This window comes from Eucalyptus grandis, chromosome 3 (genome assembly GCF_016545825.1).
Source record: "Eucalyptus grandis isolate ANBG69807.140 chromosome 3, ASM1654582v1, whole genome shotgun sequence".
Classification (NCBI taxonomy): domain Eukaryota; kingdom Viridiplantae; phylum Streptophyta; class Magnoliopsida; order Myrtales; family Myrtaceae; genus Eucalyptus; species Eucalyptus grandis.
In genome coordinates this window covers 6,831,124-6,853,267 of record NC_052614.1, presented here as the reverse complement: position 1 = coordinate 6,853,267, position 22,144 = coordinate 6,831,124, and the positions used below count along the sequence as shown (strand labels likewise).

Here is a 22,144-nt window from a genome sequence, read left to right as displayed (position 1 = left end):
TCGCGCTTTATTTATGCGGAGACGGTACGCGCGCGCGCCTCGTCACGTGTTGCGTGTGCTCAATCGCCCCCCCCCCCCACCCCCAAAACGACCTGCGTTTCGTCTCGTTCTGCCTTTCGGATTGGCATCGCTCGAGGGAGTGGGTCGCCACGTGGGCCTCGCGGCGGAGCCTCGGCACCACAGCCGATTCCGTTTCCGGAATCCGTCCGTTTGTCAGCCCGGGTGGTTGGTGACGTTAATGAACGTCCACTCAGGAGCGCCCACGTGGCGGTCGGGAAAGCGAAAGGGATCATGCGGCGCCCCCCCCTTTCTTCAGTTGATGTCCACGTCGTGTTTTGATGGTCCGCCTGAGGAAGGCCATATGCAACTTATGGAAGGAGACGACTTGCCCGAGTTGGATTGTCTAGAAAAACCAATCGAGCGTTGGCGTGTGGCGTGTTTAATTGATTGATTAAAACTCGATTTGAGAAGACCAAAAGGGAAAGGGATACAATTTGCATTTTCGCGATAATTGTCCACTTCGTAACACGAATCTCAATTATCCAGTTCTACCCTCGCCATTACCATGCTTGCTTATAATAAGCACTTTTTTCATCTTGGATATAAAACTCTTGTGGTGACATCTAAAATGGTTGATAAGAAAGGTCAATTTCAAGATGAGTCGATTCTCACTCTAAATCGGGATTAAGCTAAACAATATTAGTTTTTAATCAATGGAACTGAGAATCTACTTTAGGAAAGTGATTGTTATTCAAAAAAAAAAATTAAAAAATTTCAAAAAATCATAAATACATTGAAAGTTAGTTCTAGCGTGCTAGGAAAGTGATTGTTATTTTTTTTATTTTTTTTTCAAAAAATCATAAATACATCGAAAGTTACTTCTAGCGTGCGATGAAAATATGAAGTAATTACTAATAAAAGAAGATATTACTCCCACTAATAATTTGTACTTTTCACCCTCACTGAATAAAAATAATAACCTAAAATTATACTCTTTACTAGTTCTACCAAGTCAGTCCAATTTGTTCAGAGTCTAGAAACTAGACCAATTCCTATAGAAGCTGCCTAAAATCAATCAATTCAATCAGAGCAAGAATAGTTTTTGATGCACACCCCTAATAATATCAATGCAGATGGCTCATTTTGGCTGTTTTGCCAAACCAAAAGATTGAAAAATAAAAAATGCAAAAGGGAAAGAAAATATCCATCGCGATTGAAAATTAGAAGTGGAGACAAAGCTTCGATTTGGCCATCGGACGAGAGGGGACCACTCGAGGCAAGGACAGGGAAAAATTCGGGCTTACAAGCATCTTCCTTTCCTTTCCTTTCCTTTTCGGCTACCCATGATTTATATCTGTCTACACCCAACCAGTCAACCACCTTTCATAAATAATAATAATAAAATCACAAAATCGACCCGCACACCCCACCACGTGCATTGATATTTATAGAAAATCCCAAACCTGGACCGCCCAAAAAAAAAAAGAAGAAGAAAGAAAAAGATAAAAATGAATCCATTTAATTCCATTAGACTTTTTCGTACGAACTCGTCCCGTCAAAGACAAGAAAGCCCGTCACGTGCCGGGGGACGGGAAATTGATTTCTTCTTCCAGGCCATCCGAAGGTCGTCGGGAGAATAATCTCGGCTCAGCATTATTCTCTGAGATCCCCTGCTGTCGTAAGAGGAAAGGATGGTGGGCGAAATAATTGAGCGAAAGCTCTGAACCCAAAAAAAAATTCCTCTTTCCGTAATCAATAAGTTCTAAATTTCAATAACATTGGCGTATGGGAATTCGTGTACGGGTCGACGTTTAAAAATTACGTCCAGCAAGGACGACGACCGAATTCTTTCTCTTATGACGGGGGGCGCGACATCATGAAATTGGCAATGATTGGCCCCGGAAAAAAAAATTATAATTGTAATGGGGACGTGGGATTAAGAATCTAAGATAATGAGCATAAAATAATCGCAAAAAGGAAAAAAACAATTTTTATGATGACGTGGGATTAAGTCGGGCACCAGCTCCCTATCGTGCCCCGAAATTCGTGGCTCCGAACTAACTTTCCACGTGGGCCCCGCCCGGTTTCCAAATGAAAGAAAAAAAACGAATTCCGGGCCAATCTATGGACTCGATGGCGCCGCCCAAATACGTGAAAAAAGACGAACCGGATAAGCGGCCCATGGGAATCTCGACAGGACATCGTCGCATGATTGGATGCGCTACACGTGCCACGTTAGATCGCGCGAGTGATGAGCCAGCTTCCTCGGTGCTTATCCGTGTCTTAAAGATTCGTTCATGCCTTTTTCTTTTTTTTTTCTTTTTTTCTAGAGGAGCGTATCTCATATCGAGGACGTACATTCGACGTATTGCTTTTGTGGAGATACGTATTTTTGAGGAGCGTGTTGGGTATGGTTTCTTCCAATCATGGACGAAGGAAATATTGGCCTTTTTATATAGTCTCTGTTGTCCAGTAGCTTCAATTTTGTTGAGGGTTTAGACTTTTTTAACGTGGACCATTTCATAGTCATGTTAAACGTGGGTAGTGATACAACGTGCAGCTGGAAAGAATTCATGAAGGCGGGAATGAAACGTGTCGACGCTCGAGTTAGCATCTCGACCTTTTTGCCTTTCGAAAATTCTCAACGGTTCGCACGCGCATCATGCGTACGTCAATATCTTGGGAATTGAATTATTTTATATCAAGTACTCTATACAAATTCTTTGGACATAACATTTAACCTAACTATTTATACAAACAAATGAAAAGATTATCCTCCGAAAGTAAATCTATAAATCCATCACTCTTTCATAATACTTTTAAGGGTTAATGTCATGATAATGCAAAATAAGTAAATTTGAGACAAATTTATCCTAAATTAAATTTTGGGTCACCAAAAATCCTTAAGCCGGTATACTTGTGATTAATTGACCCCAAATTAATATAAAATTTCACATGAGCTCAGAGTGTAAATATATCACGAATGCTTGAGTTTGAGATTTTAGGTAATTCAAAAATTAATTTTTGATGGATTTATTATAAATGTATCAATTGAGAGTTTTTAATTTAGGACTCACAACGAGTACTAGTATGAAATGACTTGCCGACAATTGACCCTTTTACAAGTGTCCTTCTGTAACAGCATTGGTACGGAATGGCTTCCTCAGTGCTTATTCGTGTCTTGAAGATTCATTCATGGTTTTCCTCTCTTTTTTTCTTTTCTTTTTTATGGAGGAGCATATCTCGTATGGAAGACGTATTTTCGGGCGCATTGTTTTTTTTGGAGAGATGTAATTTGCTCCGTTTTTCTGATTCCGATCTAAATTGGCGTCCTGATTAGCGGATTAGGGATGTGAACGTGTTAGGTATGGTTTCTTCCAGTCATGGACGGAGAAAATAATGATATTTCTTGGCGTGAACTTGTTGATGGTTAGACTTTTCTAATGTGGACCATTCATAGTCATGTTAAACGTTGGTGGTGGTCTAACATGCGGCTGGAAAGAACTCATGAAGGCTGGAATGATACGTGTCAACGCTTGAGTTGGCATCTCGACTTTTTTGCCTGGTTCACACGTTGTTGTTGTTTTTTTTTGTTTTTTTTTTTTGTGGACAGGAGGAATCGGCTTGCGCCGACAGCGCGCCGTAAATCCTTTAGGCGACACGCGTCTTCAGTGCCACTGAAGCCCGTTAAACGCGGTGGGTCGGGTCGGGTTTGGGTCGGTCGCCAAATCCGACCCAAATCGACCCATTTAACCCGTTTATGGCCGTTTTATGTCTGCAAAAATTTGACCCATACCCGACCCGAGCCGTACGATCCATATCCGACCCATTTAACGAAACAAAAAGTTTATATATATATTTAAAATGATATTCTAAAATGGTTTTATACAACATAAATTTAATAGATAATTTTTATAATTTTTAAAATAATTATTTTAAAAAATCGAATTTTAATTATTTTTTGTTTTTTTTTTTTTAAAATAATTTTTTATTTTTTTATTTTTAAAAAATAATTTTTTAATTATTTTTATTTTTATTTTTAAGAATATAATATAATTTTTCTTTTCTTTTTTCCTTTTTCTTTTTCTTCTTCTTCTTCTTCTTCGGTCAGCCGCCGGCCATGACGACTGCCGGCGGCCGGCCTGGGCGAGCCTCGAGCTCGCTCGGCTCGCCGACGCCGGTGAGCTCGAGGCTCGCCAGATCCGGCGAGCTCGAGCTCTCCCGACGCCGGCGAGCTCGAGTCTCGCCAGATCCGGCGAGCTCGAGCTCTCCCGACGCCGGCGAGCTCGAGTCTCGCCAGATCCGGCGAGCTCGAGCTCTCCCGACGCCGGCGAGCTCGAGTCTCGCCAGATCGGCGAGGCTCCAGATCCGGCGAGCTCGAGCCTCGCCAGCGTCGGGCGAGCTCAAGCTTGTCCCTCGCCAGATCTAGCGAGGCTAGAGCCTCGCCAGACGTCGACGAGGCCTCCGCCTTGCCAGATCTGGCAAGCTCGAGGCTCGCCGGCGTCAGGCGAGCTCGAGCTCGCCCCTCGCCCGACGCCGGCGAGTTCGAGTCTCGCCAGATCGGCGAGGCTCGAGCCTCCGCCTCGCGAGATCCGGCGAGCTCGAGCTCGCCCGACGCCGCTCGCCGCCGGCGAGCTCGAGGCTCGCCCGGCCGGTCGCCGGCCATCGCCGTGCCGGTGACCGGAGGAAGAAGAAAGAAAAAATAAATAATAAGAAAGAAAAAATAAATAATAAAAATAATAAAAATAATTATAATTATAATTTCGGTTTTTATAGAAAAAAATTGTAAAATCAAAGAGAGGAGAGAGATGGTGGGATTTTGAGGGAAAATAAATAGGTTTATTTTTAATGGGTTGATAAATGGGTTAACTCTTTAACCCATTTAAAACCCATATATCTTAGTCTTAACCCATTAAAACTCATTATGGGTCTTTATGAAAAAAAGCTTGACCCATTAATGACATTTAACCATAAATGGGTTATAAATGGGTTGTGCAACCCATTTAACACCTCTACCACCACATACGTGCCAACGTAAGTGCCTAAATAAGTCACCTGAGTGTCCTCCAAAGCCTCCCCTCCGTGCAAGAGCTTCGAACGCTCGACCTCTCACCGGGAGAAGGAGTGCCTACCTAGCTAAGCCACCGCAGCGGGTGGTCCTAGTTCACACGTTCATCACGAAACAGGGGAGGGAGAGGAATGTTTTACTAAGCACCGAAACTGATACAAAATAAAATGACACAATAATTGATTCTTTTCGGGAATTAGCGAAGTACCTTTCGCCAAAGGTTGATTTTTTCGGATTTAGTGGCAATTTGGACAGGGAATTGAATTGCGTCAGGAGGATCAAGAACAACCGAAATTTAAGGGAAAGGAAATGCAAGTACTGAAAACTGATAAACTGATAAATTGAAGACGAGAAAAAATTAAGTTAGTTTGTGTTGATGATCATGAATTCTTTACAATACGCACACACTGACTTTTATAGTCTATATGATGTAACTGCTCATAAGCAGTTATGATAAACTGATAAATTGAAGACGAGAAAAAATTAAGTTAGTTTGTGTTGATGATCATGAATTCTTTACAATACGCACACACTGACTTTTATAGTCTATATGATGTAACTGCTCATAAGCAGTGAATATTCTTTATGCTATTATAAACAGTACACCTATAGGCTGATCGCTTTGTTAATAAGTTTCTCAAGAATAATAATAAATAAAAAAACACAAATTAGGCTCCGTTTTTTATTTTATTTTATAAAGAATGGATAATTCGAAAAACACTTTTTATAGAAATGATGGCCTACATCGCTTAAAATAATTACTTGACGAAATATGCCTTTGTCATCAATAATAATTTATGTTGGAACATTTTCTTGAAGGAGTAAAATGCAATTCGTTTGTTCATCTTCATAGGAAAGATAAGCGATCACTTTTAAAAAAAGAATAAATGCACTGAAAGTTATCATAAAAAATTTTAAAATTGCAATTAAGTCATCAATCTTATTATAAAAGTACTATTGAGTGCTAAAACTTTTTAAAATGTGTAGTTAAGTTCTAAAATTTATCACAAAAGTGCGATTAAGTTCTGCAACTTTAGAAATGTGCAATCATAAAAAGACTTAATTGAATTAATTTAATAAGTTTTAGAATTTTATTATACTTTAAAAAATTTAGGACTCGAACTATTTTTTTAAGATTTCGAAATAATTTTTAAAAATTTGAAATTTAATTATACTTTCATAATAAATTTTATACGTCTAATTTAGAATTTTTCGTGTCACCCGTTTTTCGCGCAAACAAACGCGCCTAAATATCAACCTAATCAGGTCGTGAACGTAAATTTTCCGTGGCGCTTTTCAACGAGCACGCGTTGCGGAACGACTCGCGGGGCGATGGTCCCTTGGAAACGTCGCTGTCTTTCCTCAACGGTCGTGAATGGTCGAAAGTCGACGTCTCGAAAAGGAGGACGGCGTCGCGGCGATAAATAAAAAAGGGGATTTGTTATGAAATGGTGTTTGTTATGGGCACGATCGAAATGATATAAGCAACGAGGAATTCATGGGTCAATTTATTTTATCACCGAAAGCAAACCTCGATCCGACCCAAAAAAAAAACAAAAGAAAAAAAAAGCAAACCTCGAACGAGCTTTCTTAGCCTCTAAGTTTCAAGGTCAAACGGCTCTGCCTGAGGCTTCCAAGGATCCATGTTTAGCACGCGACGAACGACAATTATACGTTGACCAGCAGTTGCAGGTTTTTTCTATTTCTTATTCTTGGGTCGATTGGGCTGGTGAGATGTATCTTTAGGTAAAAGCCTAGATCCCGTTTCAATTATATCGATTTAATTATAATTTTTTTAATTATGATAATTTAATCGTAAATATTTTCACATTTTGTCAATTGAATATATCCAGAAACTTCTTTGAGTTGAAAATCGCCGATGTCAATGATGGTCATCTTACGTGGCATAACCGATGTTAATGTGAATATTTTTTAATGATTATAATTTTTTCCTCTTATTTTGGCTTGTGAGGATCGCTTTGGTCAAAGTCGATGGGGATGTGAAACTACTTGCCTAGGGCCATTGTTGCCGACTACTTGCCTAGGGCCAATGTTGCCTTGTCGGCTGCAAGTGAGGACACGAAGGTCCTTGTGACTCCATTGGCCATGGTCAAGGCAACCCTTGCCCAATGATAACGACTTTCACATGCCAAGATAAAAGGAAAAATAAAGAAAAATAATAAAAATCTATAAAAAAAATAATCCGCGGTAACACTGATCATATCATGTAAAAACATCTAGTGTTTATGTTAGCAATTCCCTATCAAAATTGGTCGAAATGATTTAATTGACAATTGTGAAAGAGTTAAGAGCTAAATTGGGCATGATTAAAAAGTTTTATAACTAAACTAGAATAGATTTAGTACTTTTTTGTACTTTTCCCCTTTTTTTTTTTTTTTCTTTTGGTAACCCAAGAAACCCCGTGTGTTCGACGGCCTGCGAGCAAACCCTAACACAATACTCCAGATAAGAATCCTAACGACGCTCAGGATTTGAACTTTTCCCATTCGTGAGGGAGAGAGCCCATTGCTAGCTACATCGCTGCGGGCGGTGGTTTTCCCCTTTATTTTTTAATAGCAACTAAATTGAAAATTACCTGATCAATCATAAACTTATTGTGTAGATGTCAATTTAGTCAATTTTTTTTTTTAGTTTTACTAATTTATTCCTAAACTTTTGTATGAAATTCAAATATAATCCTTCTAGCAAGCCGGTTTTTGCCAAAAATTGCTGACTCGGTGGAGTACCATGTAGGCCAGTCGATGACGGTGGTGACCACTGGCCTGTTACGTTAGCAATTTCTGACGAAAATTGGTCGAAATGACTATATTGAAATTTCACATAAAGAGTTAGGACTAAATCAGTTAAATTGAAAAATATAGTACTCAGCATATTGAAGATTGATGTTGATAGTTTTTCCAAATTTCTGCTAAGCCTAAGTCGAGAAGGCCGTGGAGTTTGAGTATTACACGTTAACGACAAACTTCCTATCGACCAACAGGAAACTTTCACCGAAGTTATAGTATAAAAATAAATATAACATTAACAAGAAGAAGAAGAAATAAAAATAAAAAAAAATCAGGACGAAATGAGGGTGAGAAGCTCCTTTCTACACCAAGTTTGAACGATGCCGGATGAACTCAAGTCTCACGTAAGTGCTGGGGCCAAAAGATATTTGATGGTAACTAGACATGCTAAAGCTAAACTAAATTATTTCAGGAACTTCTATTGGTTCGTTGGTCGATGTCAAACTCTTTTGCACACGTTAACGGAATGAATTTTATGGGCTACCACTGAACTTCGTTGGTCTTTTCTTTCAGGTCACGGGACTTTAATTTCGACAAGCCAGTGCACTGTATTTTCTTTTCTTCTTGTCCTATTTTTCTAGGGTCAATGCAATTTGAGTGAAAATCCGGACAATCAGCCAGCAAGGCGTTGATGTTCGCATGCTAATCAGCCAGCGACATCTCTCCTACGTTGATCGATCAAAGAATTGATCGGGAAATTCACTCAAGATGTATTGATGGTCAAATTGGCAGAACGCACCAGACGAATGAGATGATGATCTTTCTTTCTATATAATCTCATTATGCGTGTTAGACATGGCTTCTTCCAGTCGTGGACGAAGGAAATGATGATCTTTCTTTCTGTATGGTCTCTATTTGTCTAGTGGCTTGAACTTTATTGAGGGATTAGGCTTTTTTTTAATATGGACTGTCTGTAGTCGTGTTACACGTTGTTAGTGATCTAACATGCTGGTGGAAAGAGCTCATGAAGGAAGAAGTGAAACGTGTCCACTCTCGACTCGACCTCTCCACTTTTTACGTTTCCAAAATTCTCAATGTTTCAATCAAAGAAACTTTATGATTATCAAAATATATACATGGATGTTGAGTCTATTATGGGTGGGCGGAGTGAAGAATATTTTATTGGGTTAATATAACAAAAAACCTAAAATTGGTAATGATCACAAAAAACCATAAACTGGTACACTTATCATAAATTTATCCTAAACTAATTTTTTGATTGTCAAAACCTCATATTGGTACATTTATGACAAATATGCATATTCCATTAAATTAAAGTAATATCACAAAAATAACAAAATCGGTACAAATTTGACAAATGGAGAGTAAAATCTCACATTGACACATAAGTCAACTATCACGTGTCATCCAACTCAACAATATAACAGTACAATTTAACGGAAATTAATATGAAATAAATTTGTTACAAGTATACTTATTTAAGGTAAATTTACCACAAGTATATTAGTTTTGAGTTTTTCGTACTCAAAAAATTAGTTTTTAGTAAATTTGTCACAAGTGTACTAATTTGGAATTTTTCGTGATATTAACCATATTTTACTAGGTCTCCCTTTCACATAATGGTACAAAGAGATTCAACAATATCCAATCAAAGAAACTCTATGATTTTCAACATGCAGTGTTAAGTTGCATTACATGCACATTGATGTCCCAAATTTATTTTTGGATCATCAAAGCTCTTAAATTGGCACACTTGTAATAAATTCACCACAAATCAATAAGAAATTTCAAGTGAACTTGTCGCGTCAATTAAGTTATTTCAATAATTCACAACAAAATTTGATCAATAATAATGAAGGGTAAATGTGCTGCGAGTGTCTCAATCAGAGACTTTCCGTCATTCGACAATTAGTCCGGGACCCATGACATGCGCGTGGTGGGGAGTGACTTGCCAGGTGGTCCATCCTTTCAAAATGTGGTGTCCTTCGGGGAGAATTGATTATGGATGGTCAAATTGGCCCGTCTCCAGCGACAAGGACGCGTCGCGCGCAAAAAAATGGTGGTTTTTACGGACCGTCACGGGCACGATTGAAAACGAGGTGAGCAACGAGGGATTCGTGGGTCGTTTTCTGGAGCACTAAAGGCAATCTAGTACTGCACCGGTGGAGCAGAGAGACCGGGATACTTCCTACGACGAGCTACCCTTTCCTAGGACGATCGTTCAGCATACGATTACGAGGATCGGTATCTGCGCGTGACGTCGGTCGGGTGTCGGTTAGCTATCGCAGTTCCTTTCCCTTTTTGCTTTCGGTTTCGGGACTTCGAATTTCTTTTTGCGAGAGAGTCGTGAAGTTTGACCGTTCCATGCCGGATCAATGGAAAATTAAATGACGCATTGTTTTTCATTATAAGTTAGGAAAGTATCTTTCACCAAAGGTTGATCTTTAATTTATTTTTTTCCGGTGAATTGGGTTCGGTGCCGATTTGGACAGGGAAATTGAATTGCATGACGATGATTGAGAACAACTGCATTTAAAGGGAAAGGAACTGCGTGTACTGGAAAATTGACAAATTGACACCGAGGAAAGGTACATAAGTTTGCACACATTGAATTTTAGAGCCTACATGATGTAACTGCTCATAAGCGGGACACCTACAAGTTGATCGCTTTGTTAATAAGTTTCACACTGAAAAAAAAAAAAAAAACACAAATCAGGCTCCGTTCATTTTCGCAAAGAATGAATGATTCCAAAAATATTTTCTTAAATATGATCGTTTGCACCGTTTAAAATAATTATTTGATGAAAAATGTTTTAATCATCAACAACAATTTCCATCAAAATATTTTCGGAGACGAGAAGAATATTGTTCGCTTGTTCGTCTTTATAGGTAGTGCAAGCAATCAATTTTTAAGAAAAATGATGACTGCATTAAAAGATTTAAAATTTATCACGAAAGTATAATTAAATCCTAAATGTTCAAAAAGTGTTTTCAAGTTCTAAAATTTGTTATAAATGTAATCGAATCTTAAAATTTTCAAAATGTGTGATTAAATTCTAAAATTTATCAAGAAATGCAATCGAATATTAAAAATTTCAAAATAAAATTTGTTATGAAAGTGCAATTAAGTCATAAAATCCTTAAAATGTGAAATCAAATCATTTCATTTGGTTACATTTTTTGAAAGTTCTGTTTGTGCTTTTCGAAAATTTTATGATTCGATTGCTCTTCCGTGAATATATTTCAAAACTTTTAATTCATTTATTTCCTGAAACTTACTTTTTGAATTATTCGTTTTTTGCTTAAATAATTCACGTCCGTGATATCAATCTTTCATGGTGCTTTTTAACGAACACGCGTTGCGGAAGTACTCACGAGGCGATCTGTCCCTTCGAAACGTCGCTGTCTTTCCGCGATGGATGGATGGTTTGTGAACGGTTAATGTCCACGTCTCGACAATGAGGACGCCGATAAAAAAAAAGAAGGAATTTATGAAATGGTGTTGTTATGGGCACGATTAGAAATGATATAAGCAACGAGGATTTCGTGGGTCATTTGTTTTATCACCAAACGCAAACCTCGAACGGGCTTTCTTGGCCTCCAAGGTCAAAGGTCAAATGATTCAGCTTGAGGCATCCGAGGAACCATTTCACGCACGTGACGATAATTGTGCGTTGATCAGCAGTTGCAGGTCTTTTTATTTTTATTTTTGGGACTTCAATTGGGTTGGTGAGGTATAACTTCTAAGAAAAGTAACAAAAAAATCTCAAATATATTGTAATTGGGTCAGGTTTAATCATAAACTTTTTGATTGCGTCAAATTGGAAGGACCCAATTGGCAAGTAAACTTAATCGACATAATTAAAATGTTTATTATTGAATTTGTTAGATTCAGAACTTTTTTTGGTACTTTCCCTCTTAATTTTTATAAAAAATTACTCAATTAGTTCTAAATTTATTGTGTTGATGTCAATTCAATTGTAAATATTTTAATTTTGTCAAGTTATTTATAATTTTTTGCACAAAATTCCAATATAAATCTTCTGACGAGCCAGTTTTTACTTGAAAATCATTGACGTGACCGAGTATCATATAAGACAATCAGCGGCAAGGACAACTGAACTCTTATATCAGCGATATCTGACGAAAATTTGATGACAATGACTATATTGGCATTTCGCATGAATAGTTAGGAGTAGATCAATTAAGTTGGAAAGTATGATACCGAATTGATATTCGTACAGTCCATTTAGGATTTGATTGGACAAGTCCTCCGAATTTCAGGTAAGCCCAAGTCGAGAGAGTCAAGGAGTTTGAGCATTACACGCTAACGAGAGACTTCTAATCGACCAATAGGACACTTGCGCCAAAAATATGATATAAAATAAATAAGTGAAAATCAGGACGAAACAAGGGCGAGAAGATCCCTTCTACACCTTTTCTTTTATTTTTTTGGGGCTCAAACTTCTACATCAAGTTTGAAACGATGCCGGAAGAACTCGAATCTCATGAAGTGCTGGGTCCAAAAGAGATTTGCTGGTAACTAAACATTCTAAAGACAGACTAAATTATTCGAGAACTCCAACAGGTCGATGTCAAAAGCTTTTACTTCAACAAGCCAATGCGCTGTATGTTCTTTTCTCTTTATTTTCCTCGGTCGATGATGCACTTTGAGTGAAAATCTGAACAATCAGTCAACAAGACGTTAATATTTACGTGCTAACGATGTGCCGTCCCATAAAATTAACCAGTGACGTCTTCCCTATGCTCGATTGACCAAGAATTGATCGGGAGATCCACTTGAGATGTATTAACCACAAGCAACTGGAAAATTCAGGGCAGTCAAAAAAAAAAAAAAAACTGGAAAATTCAGGGGCATTAGGATACTGAAATCAAAGCTTGGTAATTTGACCGCCAGAACGCGCCAGATTTTTTTTTTTTTTTTTTTTTTTCGGTCCTACTCTAATTCTATTCTAACACCTACTCTTAAACTTTTGCCCTGCCAAACTTCGAGTACTAGGAATATTAGGGACGGGACATTGGATGAGGATCGCGTCCGTCCCCTGCATCCATCCACGTCACTTTTGCAAGCGATCTTCGTTATCGATTAGGATAATGTCGTCCCCAATCATGCAGGGATAAGCTCCTATCCGATCATGCGTCATCAGCTTTCGGATGCATTATACGAGCCCTTTCGGATTAGCATGCTCGTCGTAGTATGACGTGTCGCCTCCGAGGATTACCCGACCGGGACAAAGCCAAAGACGCAACAACGAGCCGCTCGTCCAAACACGAGATTGCACGTTCGGCCACTGGTAAAAAGCGTAGCAATGATGATGTTCCCGTTCCCTCCTTCCCTTCGTTTGTCCTTTTGCCGTTCCGTCTCCCGTCACATGGCGTGATGCCCGGTCCTTCCATTCCATCGGATTTCTCTTTTGCAACGGAACAGAATCCAAGCTGCAATGTTGGGTCCTATATTCCCTTTTCACGTGCACCGATTGATTTTAGTCATGGCGGGAAAAGGATAGGGGGGTCGATGCTATTTGGACGCGTTCTTGCTGGAGAGAGAGAGGACCGGCGAGCACGTGCATATTTCATACTTCAGGGTTTTGAGGAAAATGCGTGTTGCCTGGTGCTGAATGGCATTATCGCGGTTGAAGGCCGAAATGTATGACAATTGTGCGCGATGAACGACTAATTTGGCAAAAGAATTTTTGGTTCCTTGTGATGAGTGCAGGCCCATTTGGTAAGCCCGCGTGCCTAGGATGGATGGGGAGGCTGACAACGCGCTCCGACGTGCTAGTCATAGTAATTAGAAGGTGAAACCTTAAATTGTTGCTCAGCTTCAATTTCAAACCTTTTTGTTTTTTTTCACGCAGTTAATAATTAAATGAAATGTTGGTATATTTTGGAAGAGTTCACCCTCTCTCTTTTGGGTTTTTTTGCTTTTTCAAAATTGGGCCAGGGGGTCTCGAAAAAACCCTTGATGGAGCAATTCGGACCCAAGGCCCATATTCTCTGTAGAGCCAATGGTCCAAATTCGAGAGCCATTTGGTCCCAAATCCACTGTTTCATTAGTCCATCCTCACGTAAAATTGGCTTTAGCATGGCGTAGTACAAAAGACCACGTGGATGGTGGGTTGGATCACAATGATTCTACCAATCTCCAAAGCCCATGGAATCAGAGTGACCAGCCTAGGGCTAGTAATTCATGTTGACGTGTCACAATCATGTGCAATCCATGTCGATTCTTGTTGGTCCGAAATATCTTGATTTTGATTCCGCACGCCAAATTATCTAATTGAGATGGGAATGTATGCGTGTCAACATATAAAGTTGTCATGTCATGTCATATCGAGTTATGTTCAAGTTTTCTTTCTATGATTCACATTTAATCATTGTCGACTCTAGACGAATCTCGATGACTTTAATGATTGACACATGAGCTACAAAATAACACAACAAAAACTAGATTTAGCAAAGAATAAAATAAAATGTGAAGATTTTAAACCCTTTTTTTTAGGTATAATAAAAATTATGATAAACAAAAAGATGAATCATGCATTGAATACTTGATAATTAATTCCACTTTAGAAAGCAATAGATTCATTGAAAATTTGTTCATCTATCTTTCTTGTGTGGTCATAATATAATTTGAATGAACGCATTTTTTTACGGTAAATAAAATAAAACTTCATTTTTTATTAGTTTGGATAATTTTCCTTTAAAATAAAACTTCCATTGACAAATTATTAGTTTTTCAATTTATGTAATTTTATATTCCATAAATTAAATTTTTTAACTTCTCACTTTCTGAACCTAAACAAGTCCTTAAAGGGCCTACAATAGAACAAAGGGCAAAACCCTCCTGGGGAGGGCGACCCCTTATGCTTCCGTTCCTAAGGGATGGGATTGCATCCTATGGTGGGATGTAGTCAGCTAATAGGCACGAGCCCTTATTTGGGTCCCCTAGTGTAAAATTCAAGGGATATAGGTAGCTTCTATGCTTGATAAATATAATAGTAGGGTTAATATTCGTAAGATCGAACCTTGGCAGGTCCTTAAAAGACCTATAGGAAAACAAAGGGGAGAACCCTCCCGGAGAAGGTGACTCCTCGTGCTTTTGTTCCTAAGGGATGCAGTTGCATTCTAATGGTGGGATGCGTAGTTGATAGGCGATGACCCTATTTAGGGTGTCGTCTAGCATAGAATTGAGGGGATAGACGTAGCTCTCACGTCTAGAAAAATATAGTGGTGGGGTTAACACTCGTAAGACAATTGTATTTGAGTGGGTTTTTAAAAAGCCTAGGTGAGAAAATGATGGAAGATTCGCCTTGGGTTGAGAGACCCCACTTGCCCTCTTGTATTCCTTGTTTAGTGGGGAAGAAAAATGCACACCTATCAATAAGGAGTGTATGGGATATGAGTATCGATATATTAAAATAAAGAACGCAATCTAAATAAACTTCTCACTAGTGGACTATTGCATCAGCCCTCTAGGTGGCAAACCACTTGGGACTGTAGGGGGAAGAGAGGATAACGTGAACTTTATTCTATTTCCATGATGAACTATGAATAAAATAAAACTTTGGGATAACGTGAACTTTATTCTCTTTCCGCGATGAACTATGAATAAAATAAAACTTCGATTCGTAAATTATTAGTTCGGAGGAATTTTCCTTTTATTTTAGCGATAAAACGAACGGCGAATAAAACTTTGATTCGTAAATTACTAGTTTGGAGTAATTTTCCTTTTATCTTAGCGATAAAACCAACGGCATCGTCGTACTGCCACGTGTAACATCGTTCGCGCCGCTTTCTTCGTGGTCCTTCTGCTTCCCAACCAAGCGAGCTCTTCCAGCTTCCGGGTGGACTCGGCCCCGACTCGGTGAAATTCCCGCGCCGACTCAGATTCCGTTCGATCGGTCGACTCGCCTTCCCTTCGATTCTTTCACCGGTCAGGCACTCTCCTTCATCTCCCTCGCTCGCGCGCGCGCGCGCGCAGAGATGTCGACGCTGCCGCCGGCGAATCCCAAGGCCTCCTCCTCCTCCTCGCCGCCGGCGACAGGCGCCGACGGTGCCCGGGCGCGGCGGATCCTCTCCAGCAAGCTCTACTCCGACGTCCCTCCATCCAAGGTAAAATCGCCTAATCCTCTCGCGCGTCGCGCGTGCTCGCCGTTGCTCCCGACCGAAGGCTGAGCGAGTCCTCGGAATCGCGCAGGTGCCGCTGGTTTACTCCCCTTCCTACGACATCGCTTTCCTCGGGATCGAGAAGCTGTAAGTGATTGGAATCGGATGTTCATGCTTCATTTAGTTCGTGCTGCTTCCAGGACGAGACTCGTCGATGACGAGGGAAATCGAGCTTCGTGCGTAGCGACGGTTTAATCTGTTTCGCCGGTATTTTGATATGGATTAGTTTGCGTATGAGCTCTCTCCGAGCGTCTTTCCGCTGTCCGTGATCTTCGAATTCGTAATAGAGAGGTCTTTGAAGCTGGAAATTTCACTTAGAAAAGCGCGTAGAAAGTAAGAAAGATTTTCGGTTTGGTTTGAGGCGTCCTGTTGTACCATGAAAAACCAAGTTCGAGTCACCAATGGGAAGAAGGTTGGCTGCACAATCTCGCATAGGGATGCTTTGTTTCTACCCGTGCTGGTAAATTTCTCGGTAGATTTATCCTTTTGAGAGAGTTGGGAGCTTTGATATGTGTTCCTCCTTCACCTTCTGATGTGAACATCAAGAACTACGAGTTTTGTCAGGTGGTTAAGTATTCTGGGGCCTTACTTTTTCATGATATAGAACTATTGCATGCTCGGCACAAGATCATGCACTGTTAGAGGATTTAAGAAAGTCTTTCCTTCACATGTCACTTCTATCGACTTGATATTAAAAAAAAAAATCAACTATGAAAGCGGGGATTGCATTTTGACTTGTTGGCTTCATCATCATCTTGTCGATTTTGACTCCCACAGTTTGCTGTTCCCATCCTTACCCCCTCGGTAAACATGTAAATCTCTCCAAAAGGTTCTCTTTAAACCATTAGCAATAAGATTAGACCTTTTTCTAGATGCCGTGCCAAGGAAAAAGATGATGAATTTGCTTTACATCTTACACGAATATCGGAATGTTGGAATGATTTTGTACATGAAGCTGGGGGATTGATCTAACTTAGCATCCCACCAATGAGGATTTGATCTTGTCCCATTATCGCATGCATCTCTAAACAAGAGTCAGAAGAAGCTCTTCATGATTACCCGCTACAAAGGTTTATCTGTAATCCTTGTAGGCACCCATTTGACTCTTCCAAATGGGGAAGGATATGCCAGTTCCTTATTTCAGAAGGTGCTTTAGTAAAAAGCCGCATCGTCGAGCCTTTGGAAGCTTCAAAGGAGGATCTCCTTGTGGTATGCTCTGTATTACATAATTAAGCAACCTTGTAATTCTCCTCTCCGTTTATTTTTATGGTCATTTACTCATTGTGTTCTGGCCTACTTTTGCTATTACTTTTACAGTGTAATCAGTGGAAAATATTTTCTCTGATAAATGCAGTTATTAGTGCATCTTAAGACCAGCCCAGTTTAAGCCTGACGAGTTATGTCTATAGACGTTAGTTAGAAGGCAATGTGTTTGCTAGTTCTTTAGAAGGCCATATGGCATGGGAGGCTTGAGCAGAGAACAAGTTCGAAAGAGGTTGTCTTCAATTTGCTTGTTAAATCTACATCATCGAGTATCCAATTCTTAACATCATCCTTGATTACAATGTTGAGGTGCCACAGAGATGAACTTTCTTATCAAGCCTGATGGGAAGATGCCACTGTCAATATTTATTAGTTCTCTGCCACACACACACAAACCCAACACCCCCCCTCCAAAAAAAAAAAAAAAAAACTATTTCATTCTGCTCTGATATGGTACGCAGATATGATGTAGCTTCATCAAAGTTTGAATTGTGTGTTGAGGTTGACTTATCCCTTTATCAAATAAATGGACTGATGAAAGCTCAATATACTAATGCAGGTTCATTCTGAGTCATACTTGAATAGTTTGAAGAGCAGTGCTAGAGTTGCCATGATAGTTGAGGTAAGTTGAATGTCTTCCGTATGTGCACTAACTGCTTCTATTCATTTTGACTTTTGAGGTGTCATCTACTTTTGCTCATGATGGCTTCTCCACATTCCAACATGATCTGAAGGACATTATATTGAGAGGATTCACATATAGTTAGAGAAATAACTGGAACACATAAGTGAAAGCATATGAGCTTTGTAGGACATTCATGTGCTTCTACTACTTGTCAATACTTTGTGAATTTGGAGCATCGTGTTTGCCAGGTACCTCCTGTTGCATTATTGCCCAATTGCCTTGTTGATCAGAAAGTTCTTCGACCATTCCTCAAGCAGGTTTGTCTGTGATTAATCTTAATTTTGGGTCTATTCTCCTATTTTCTTCATTGTCTGGTTTCTTTCCAGGTGGGGGGAACTATTTTGGCAGCAAAGCTCGCGAAGGAGCGAGGATGGGCCATCAATGTGGGAGGAGGGTTCCACCATTGTTCTGCGGATCAAGGAGGTGGATTTTGCGCTTATGCTGACATATCTCTTTGCATACACTTTGCGTTTGCTCGCCTAAATATATCAAGGTACATGTGGATGCATTTGAGATGGATGACAGACTATCTTCCACAAGCGTCTTTAGTCTTGGTTACATGTCTCCCAAGTTCCAGAGTGGTTTTTGATCTCAGTATTGGCATTGTGTGCAGGGTGATGATAATTGATCTCGACGCGCATCAAGGAAATGGACATGAAATAGATTTTTCTCATGATAGTATGCTTATATTTTCGTTGCAGTTCTTGTTTTATTCAACTTTGTCAGAGTACCTTCATTGTTTTTCTACAAACAGGACGAGTTTATATACTGGATATGTTTAATCCTCAGATTTATCCATTTGTAAGTCCAAAGCTATCAGCTTGAAATCATTTTCTTAGGTTTAGATGTGATACATACATATATATCACATTCATTGATTTTCCCCTCCACGTGACCAGGATTATGAGGCCAGGAAATACATTGATCAGAAAGTCGAAGTGATGGTGAGGGGAAGTGCAAGTTCATCTTCAGTTTTAGTTCCTACTACTTAATTATTTTTGTGGTTGTGATAGTTTTCCTTCCCTGTGGGATAAATTTATACAGTCTGGGACCTCTACAACTGCATACTTAAAGAAATTAGATGAAGCGCTTGAGGTAAGTGTATTTGTACGTTTACCTTACGCTTTCTTCTCATTCCTTCATTGACTTTTGCAAGATTTTCTTTTGGTCATGCTACCCACTTACTTGCACTTAACTCAGTAATTGCGAACTCTCTATTTGAAAGTACAAATTTCTGTTTTTATTTAAATGTCAATCTCAGTGCCTTATCTTGAACTTAAATGAAACAAGGTCAAGCTTGTTTGTTCATTATTCCGTTTTCTTTCTTGTCTAGTTAATTAACATCATCTCCCTGATTTTGATTTGACTACATTATGTCAAAGTCCTCCTGCACAAGTTGCTTTGAATGTACTGCAGCTTTAGTTAATGATTCTGTAAATTGCCTAGAGCAACGCTATTAGTACCAAAGACCTAATTCTTGTTCGTTTCACATTTACTTTCTTTTATAAAGAGCTTATCATCTGAGGAAATATTTCAGGTTGCCATCTTCACAATTAAAACTGAAAGTCTACATGATGGTAACTTCATTCAATATGATTCTGATGTGTATCACATCATTTTAGGTTGCTGCACGTGCATTTGATCCTGAACTGGTGGTTTACAATGCTGGAACCGATATTCTTGAAGGTGATCCATTGGGCAGGTTAAAGGTATTTATCTTGCATTTGTTTTTCATATAAAATTCTTGAACTTAGCGATTTTCTCTTTCTGGTCTTGGTGTTGGATCTGATGTCACTTTCTTAACCTATCTATTCATGCTTGATGGGCTGTCCAGATCACTCCAGACGGAATAACCAGCAGAGATGAGAAAGTTTTTCAGTTTGCTCGTGAGAGAAGCATTCCCATTGTGATGGTTACATCAGGTGTGCTCCCCCTCTATGCTTCTGCATCGACTTTTCCGAGTGCCACCATCTGGTAGCTGGTGGAGAATTTTGAGAAAGATGCTTGTAATAGTGGGTCGTGCATCTTAAACTATTTCTATCATATACATAATATCTCCGTAAGCCCAACCTAGGCCAGTTTTTGTCTTGGACAGGGGATGATCTTGATGACTCGAGGAGTGGTTAAACTTGTGGAATTCCTTCTGGAGCTTTGACTAGTGCAAATCAATTTAAGTCAATTTCTGTTTTTCTGTTTCAGGTGGCTATATGAAGTCCAGCGCTAGAGTTGTTGCAGATTCCATAGTTAATCTGTCAAAGAAATGCTTAATAGATATGGAGACTCCCTCAGCAAGAGCATGATCTTGAGATGCAAGTTCAGTTGCTGCCACTCAGAAGTTACTTGAGAAGAAGGTAAGCTAAGTTTAGTCGGCCCCCGACACAAGAGAGGCATACGAATACCAGGTCCTGTTTCTTTCACTACCGGTGCTTATTCTAAGGAAGCCATTGCTACTTTCAAGTCTGCTGCATGAAAAGTGAGCTCGATCCATGTTGACGACTTTGTAACTATGTATATGTGTATGTAGAAGAATAACCCCTTCACCGGAATCTCTAAATTAAACGTACATTTACTGGTTCTGTATCTCTGATATCGGGTATCCAGTGTTTGTTGTGCCTGGAATTCTGGAATTGAGTTAAGATGTCGCTGTTGACTTGCCATTAAGAACATGGCTGGATTCATGATTATGTGGTTTGCAGCGACAAAAAGAAGTGCTTACTCGGAACATTTTGAGTAAAGATACATATATATGTATACGAACTATACATGTTTTGTAAATTCCTGATGTTTATGTATAAAGCTTAATATTGTAGTTGGTTTCGAGCAGAGAATCAAAATGTGAAATGCCAGAATAGTTGCTGCAAGACACGAGAATGAAAATAAAGGCGGTATCTCTTCTTCACTGTAGATACTAGATATAATCAAAAGAACTATTCTTGGTGAGTATTCGTGTCACTAGACATTTCGCCAAATTTTCGCTACTTAAGAGTTCATATTCGACTATTTTTCTTTTGTTTTACTCCTTCACCTTGTTGATTACGCTGGCAGTTCGGTGGAGAGTCCACTTAAAGAACTTAAAATCACGAGTTTAAACCCCGCTGAAATCCTGTGAAAAAGCGATATGATATACATGTTAACACCTCTAGAATTAAAAAAACGGAGAGCCTCGGGTGCGATGCGAATTTGGGGTGGCGCCCAACTGTGTATCTTTTTAGAAAGTCCAATATGAGAACTTTAAATTTACCGGTGGAAAGAAATTGTGGGAAAAATTACCAAAAAAATTTGAAATCTATTGTATTTGTGCCTATTCAGTTATAAATTTTTTAATTTAATCAATTTAGTCCTAAATATTTAGATAATATCGTCCGTTTGGTCAATTTTAGTTAGAAATCGTCGATGCGAGATGGACATTAGTTATTTTATATGGTACCGCCGATTACTAATGTGACAATTCTTTTTAAATATTTAACTTTTTCGATTTATTTATTTATTTCTTTTCTTGCTCATTTATTTCTTTTTCCTTCTTTTTCTTTTTTTTTATTTTACTATGAGTGAAGATCGACAAAACTCACCGCCATCGAGTGAGGGTCTTGGCCCTCGCCTAGTGGTCCGTGATGGTTGGTGAGCTCTAGCAACACTTGTTAGCCAAAGTGGAAAAAAAAAAAAGACAAATGAAAAGAGAAAAAAAAAATTAAAAATTATTTACGGTAACATCGGCCGTGTTGCATATGATAATCAACATCTACATCAATTATTTTCGATCAAAATTGACTAGATGGATTATATTGATAAATTATCAAAAGATTTATGATTAAATTAGCCAAATAAAAAAAAAAAGCTTATGATTAAGTTGACACAAAGTGTAATAAATTTGAGACTTTTAAAATTATCCCCAAGAATGTGCGGCTGCAAGGGCCGTTGAAACTTCGTATGTAGACATTCTGGGGTGTTTTTTGAACATAATGGACGATGAAGCGGACTTTGAATGATTATTAGCTAGAACTAGCGGACAGGACATGGACAACCCAAAAGGGTCACGTTTATCATTCTTCGAGTTCATGTCGTGCGGGAACTATACTATAATACGCACTCGGTGCAGACGAAAGTCGGGGTCACAATCCGATAAAAGAGAAAGCTTAAGCATTATTATCTCTTTCAAAAAAAAATTAAATT

The 22,144-nt window shown here is 39.1% G+C and overlaps 1 protein-coding gene across 3 annotated transcripts; it reads left to right on the top strand.

Moving 5' to 3' along the window:
- The first annotated feature begins 15,636 nt into the window (after positions 1–15,636).
- Positions 15,637–20,791, top strand: LOC104436293 (histone deacetylase 2). 3 transcript variants are annotated; one of them, XM_039310117.1, is made up of 13 exons: positions 15,637–15,972; positions 16,058–16,113; positions 17,118–17,235; positions 17,849–17,911; positions 18,163–18,231; positions 18,301–18,467; positions 18,588–18,652; positions 18,729–18,775; positions 18,874–18,918; positions 19,019–19,069; positions 19,597–19,683; positions 19,809–19,986; positions 20,174–20,791. In XM_039310117.1, exons 1-12 carry the CDS (start codon positions 15,844–15,846, stop codon positions 19,950–19,952), a joined length of 1,041 nt encoding a protein of 346 aa, XP_039166051.1. In that variant the 5' UTR covers positions 15,637–15,843; the 3' UTR covers positions 19,953–19,986; positions 20,174–20,791. The 3 variants fall into 3 exon arrangements, with proteins under 3 accessions (XP_039166051.1, XP_039166050.1, XP_010047327.2); XM_039310116.1 differs by having other exon boundaries at positions 19,809–19,990; XM_010049025.3 differs by having other exon boundaries at positions 15,642–15,972; positions 19,809–19,896.
- Positions 20,792–22,144: the final 1,353 nt, after the last annotated feature.

Bases quoted from the DNA above. Each gene is read 5' to 3' on its own strand.
- LOC104436293 (XM_010049025.3), top strand. From the start codon at position 15,844: ATGTCGACGCTGCCGCCGGCGAATCCCAAGGCCTCCTCCTCCTCCTCG. The intron at 18,919-19,018 runs GTGAGGGGAAGT...AAATTTATACAG, and splicing joins ATCAGAAAGTCGAAGTGATG to TCTGGGACCTCTACAACTGC. The intron at 19,684-19,808 runs GTATTTATCTTG...TGGGCTGTCCAG, and splicing joins ATCCATTGGGCAGGTTAAAG to ATCACTCCAGACGGAATAAC.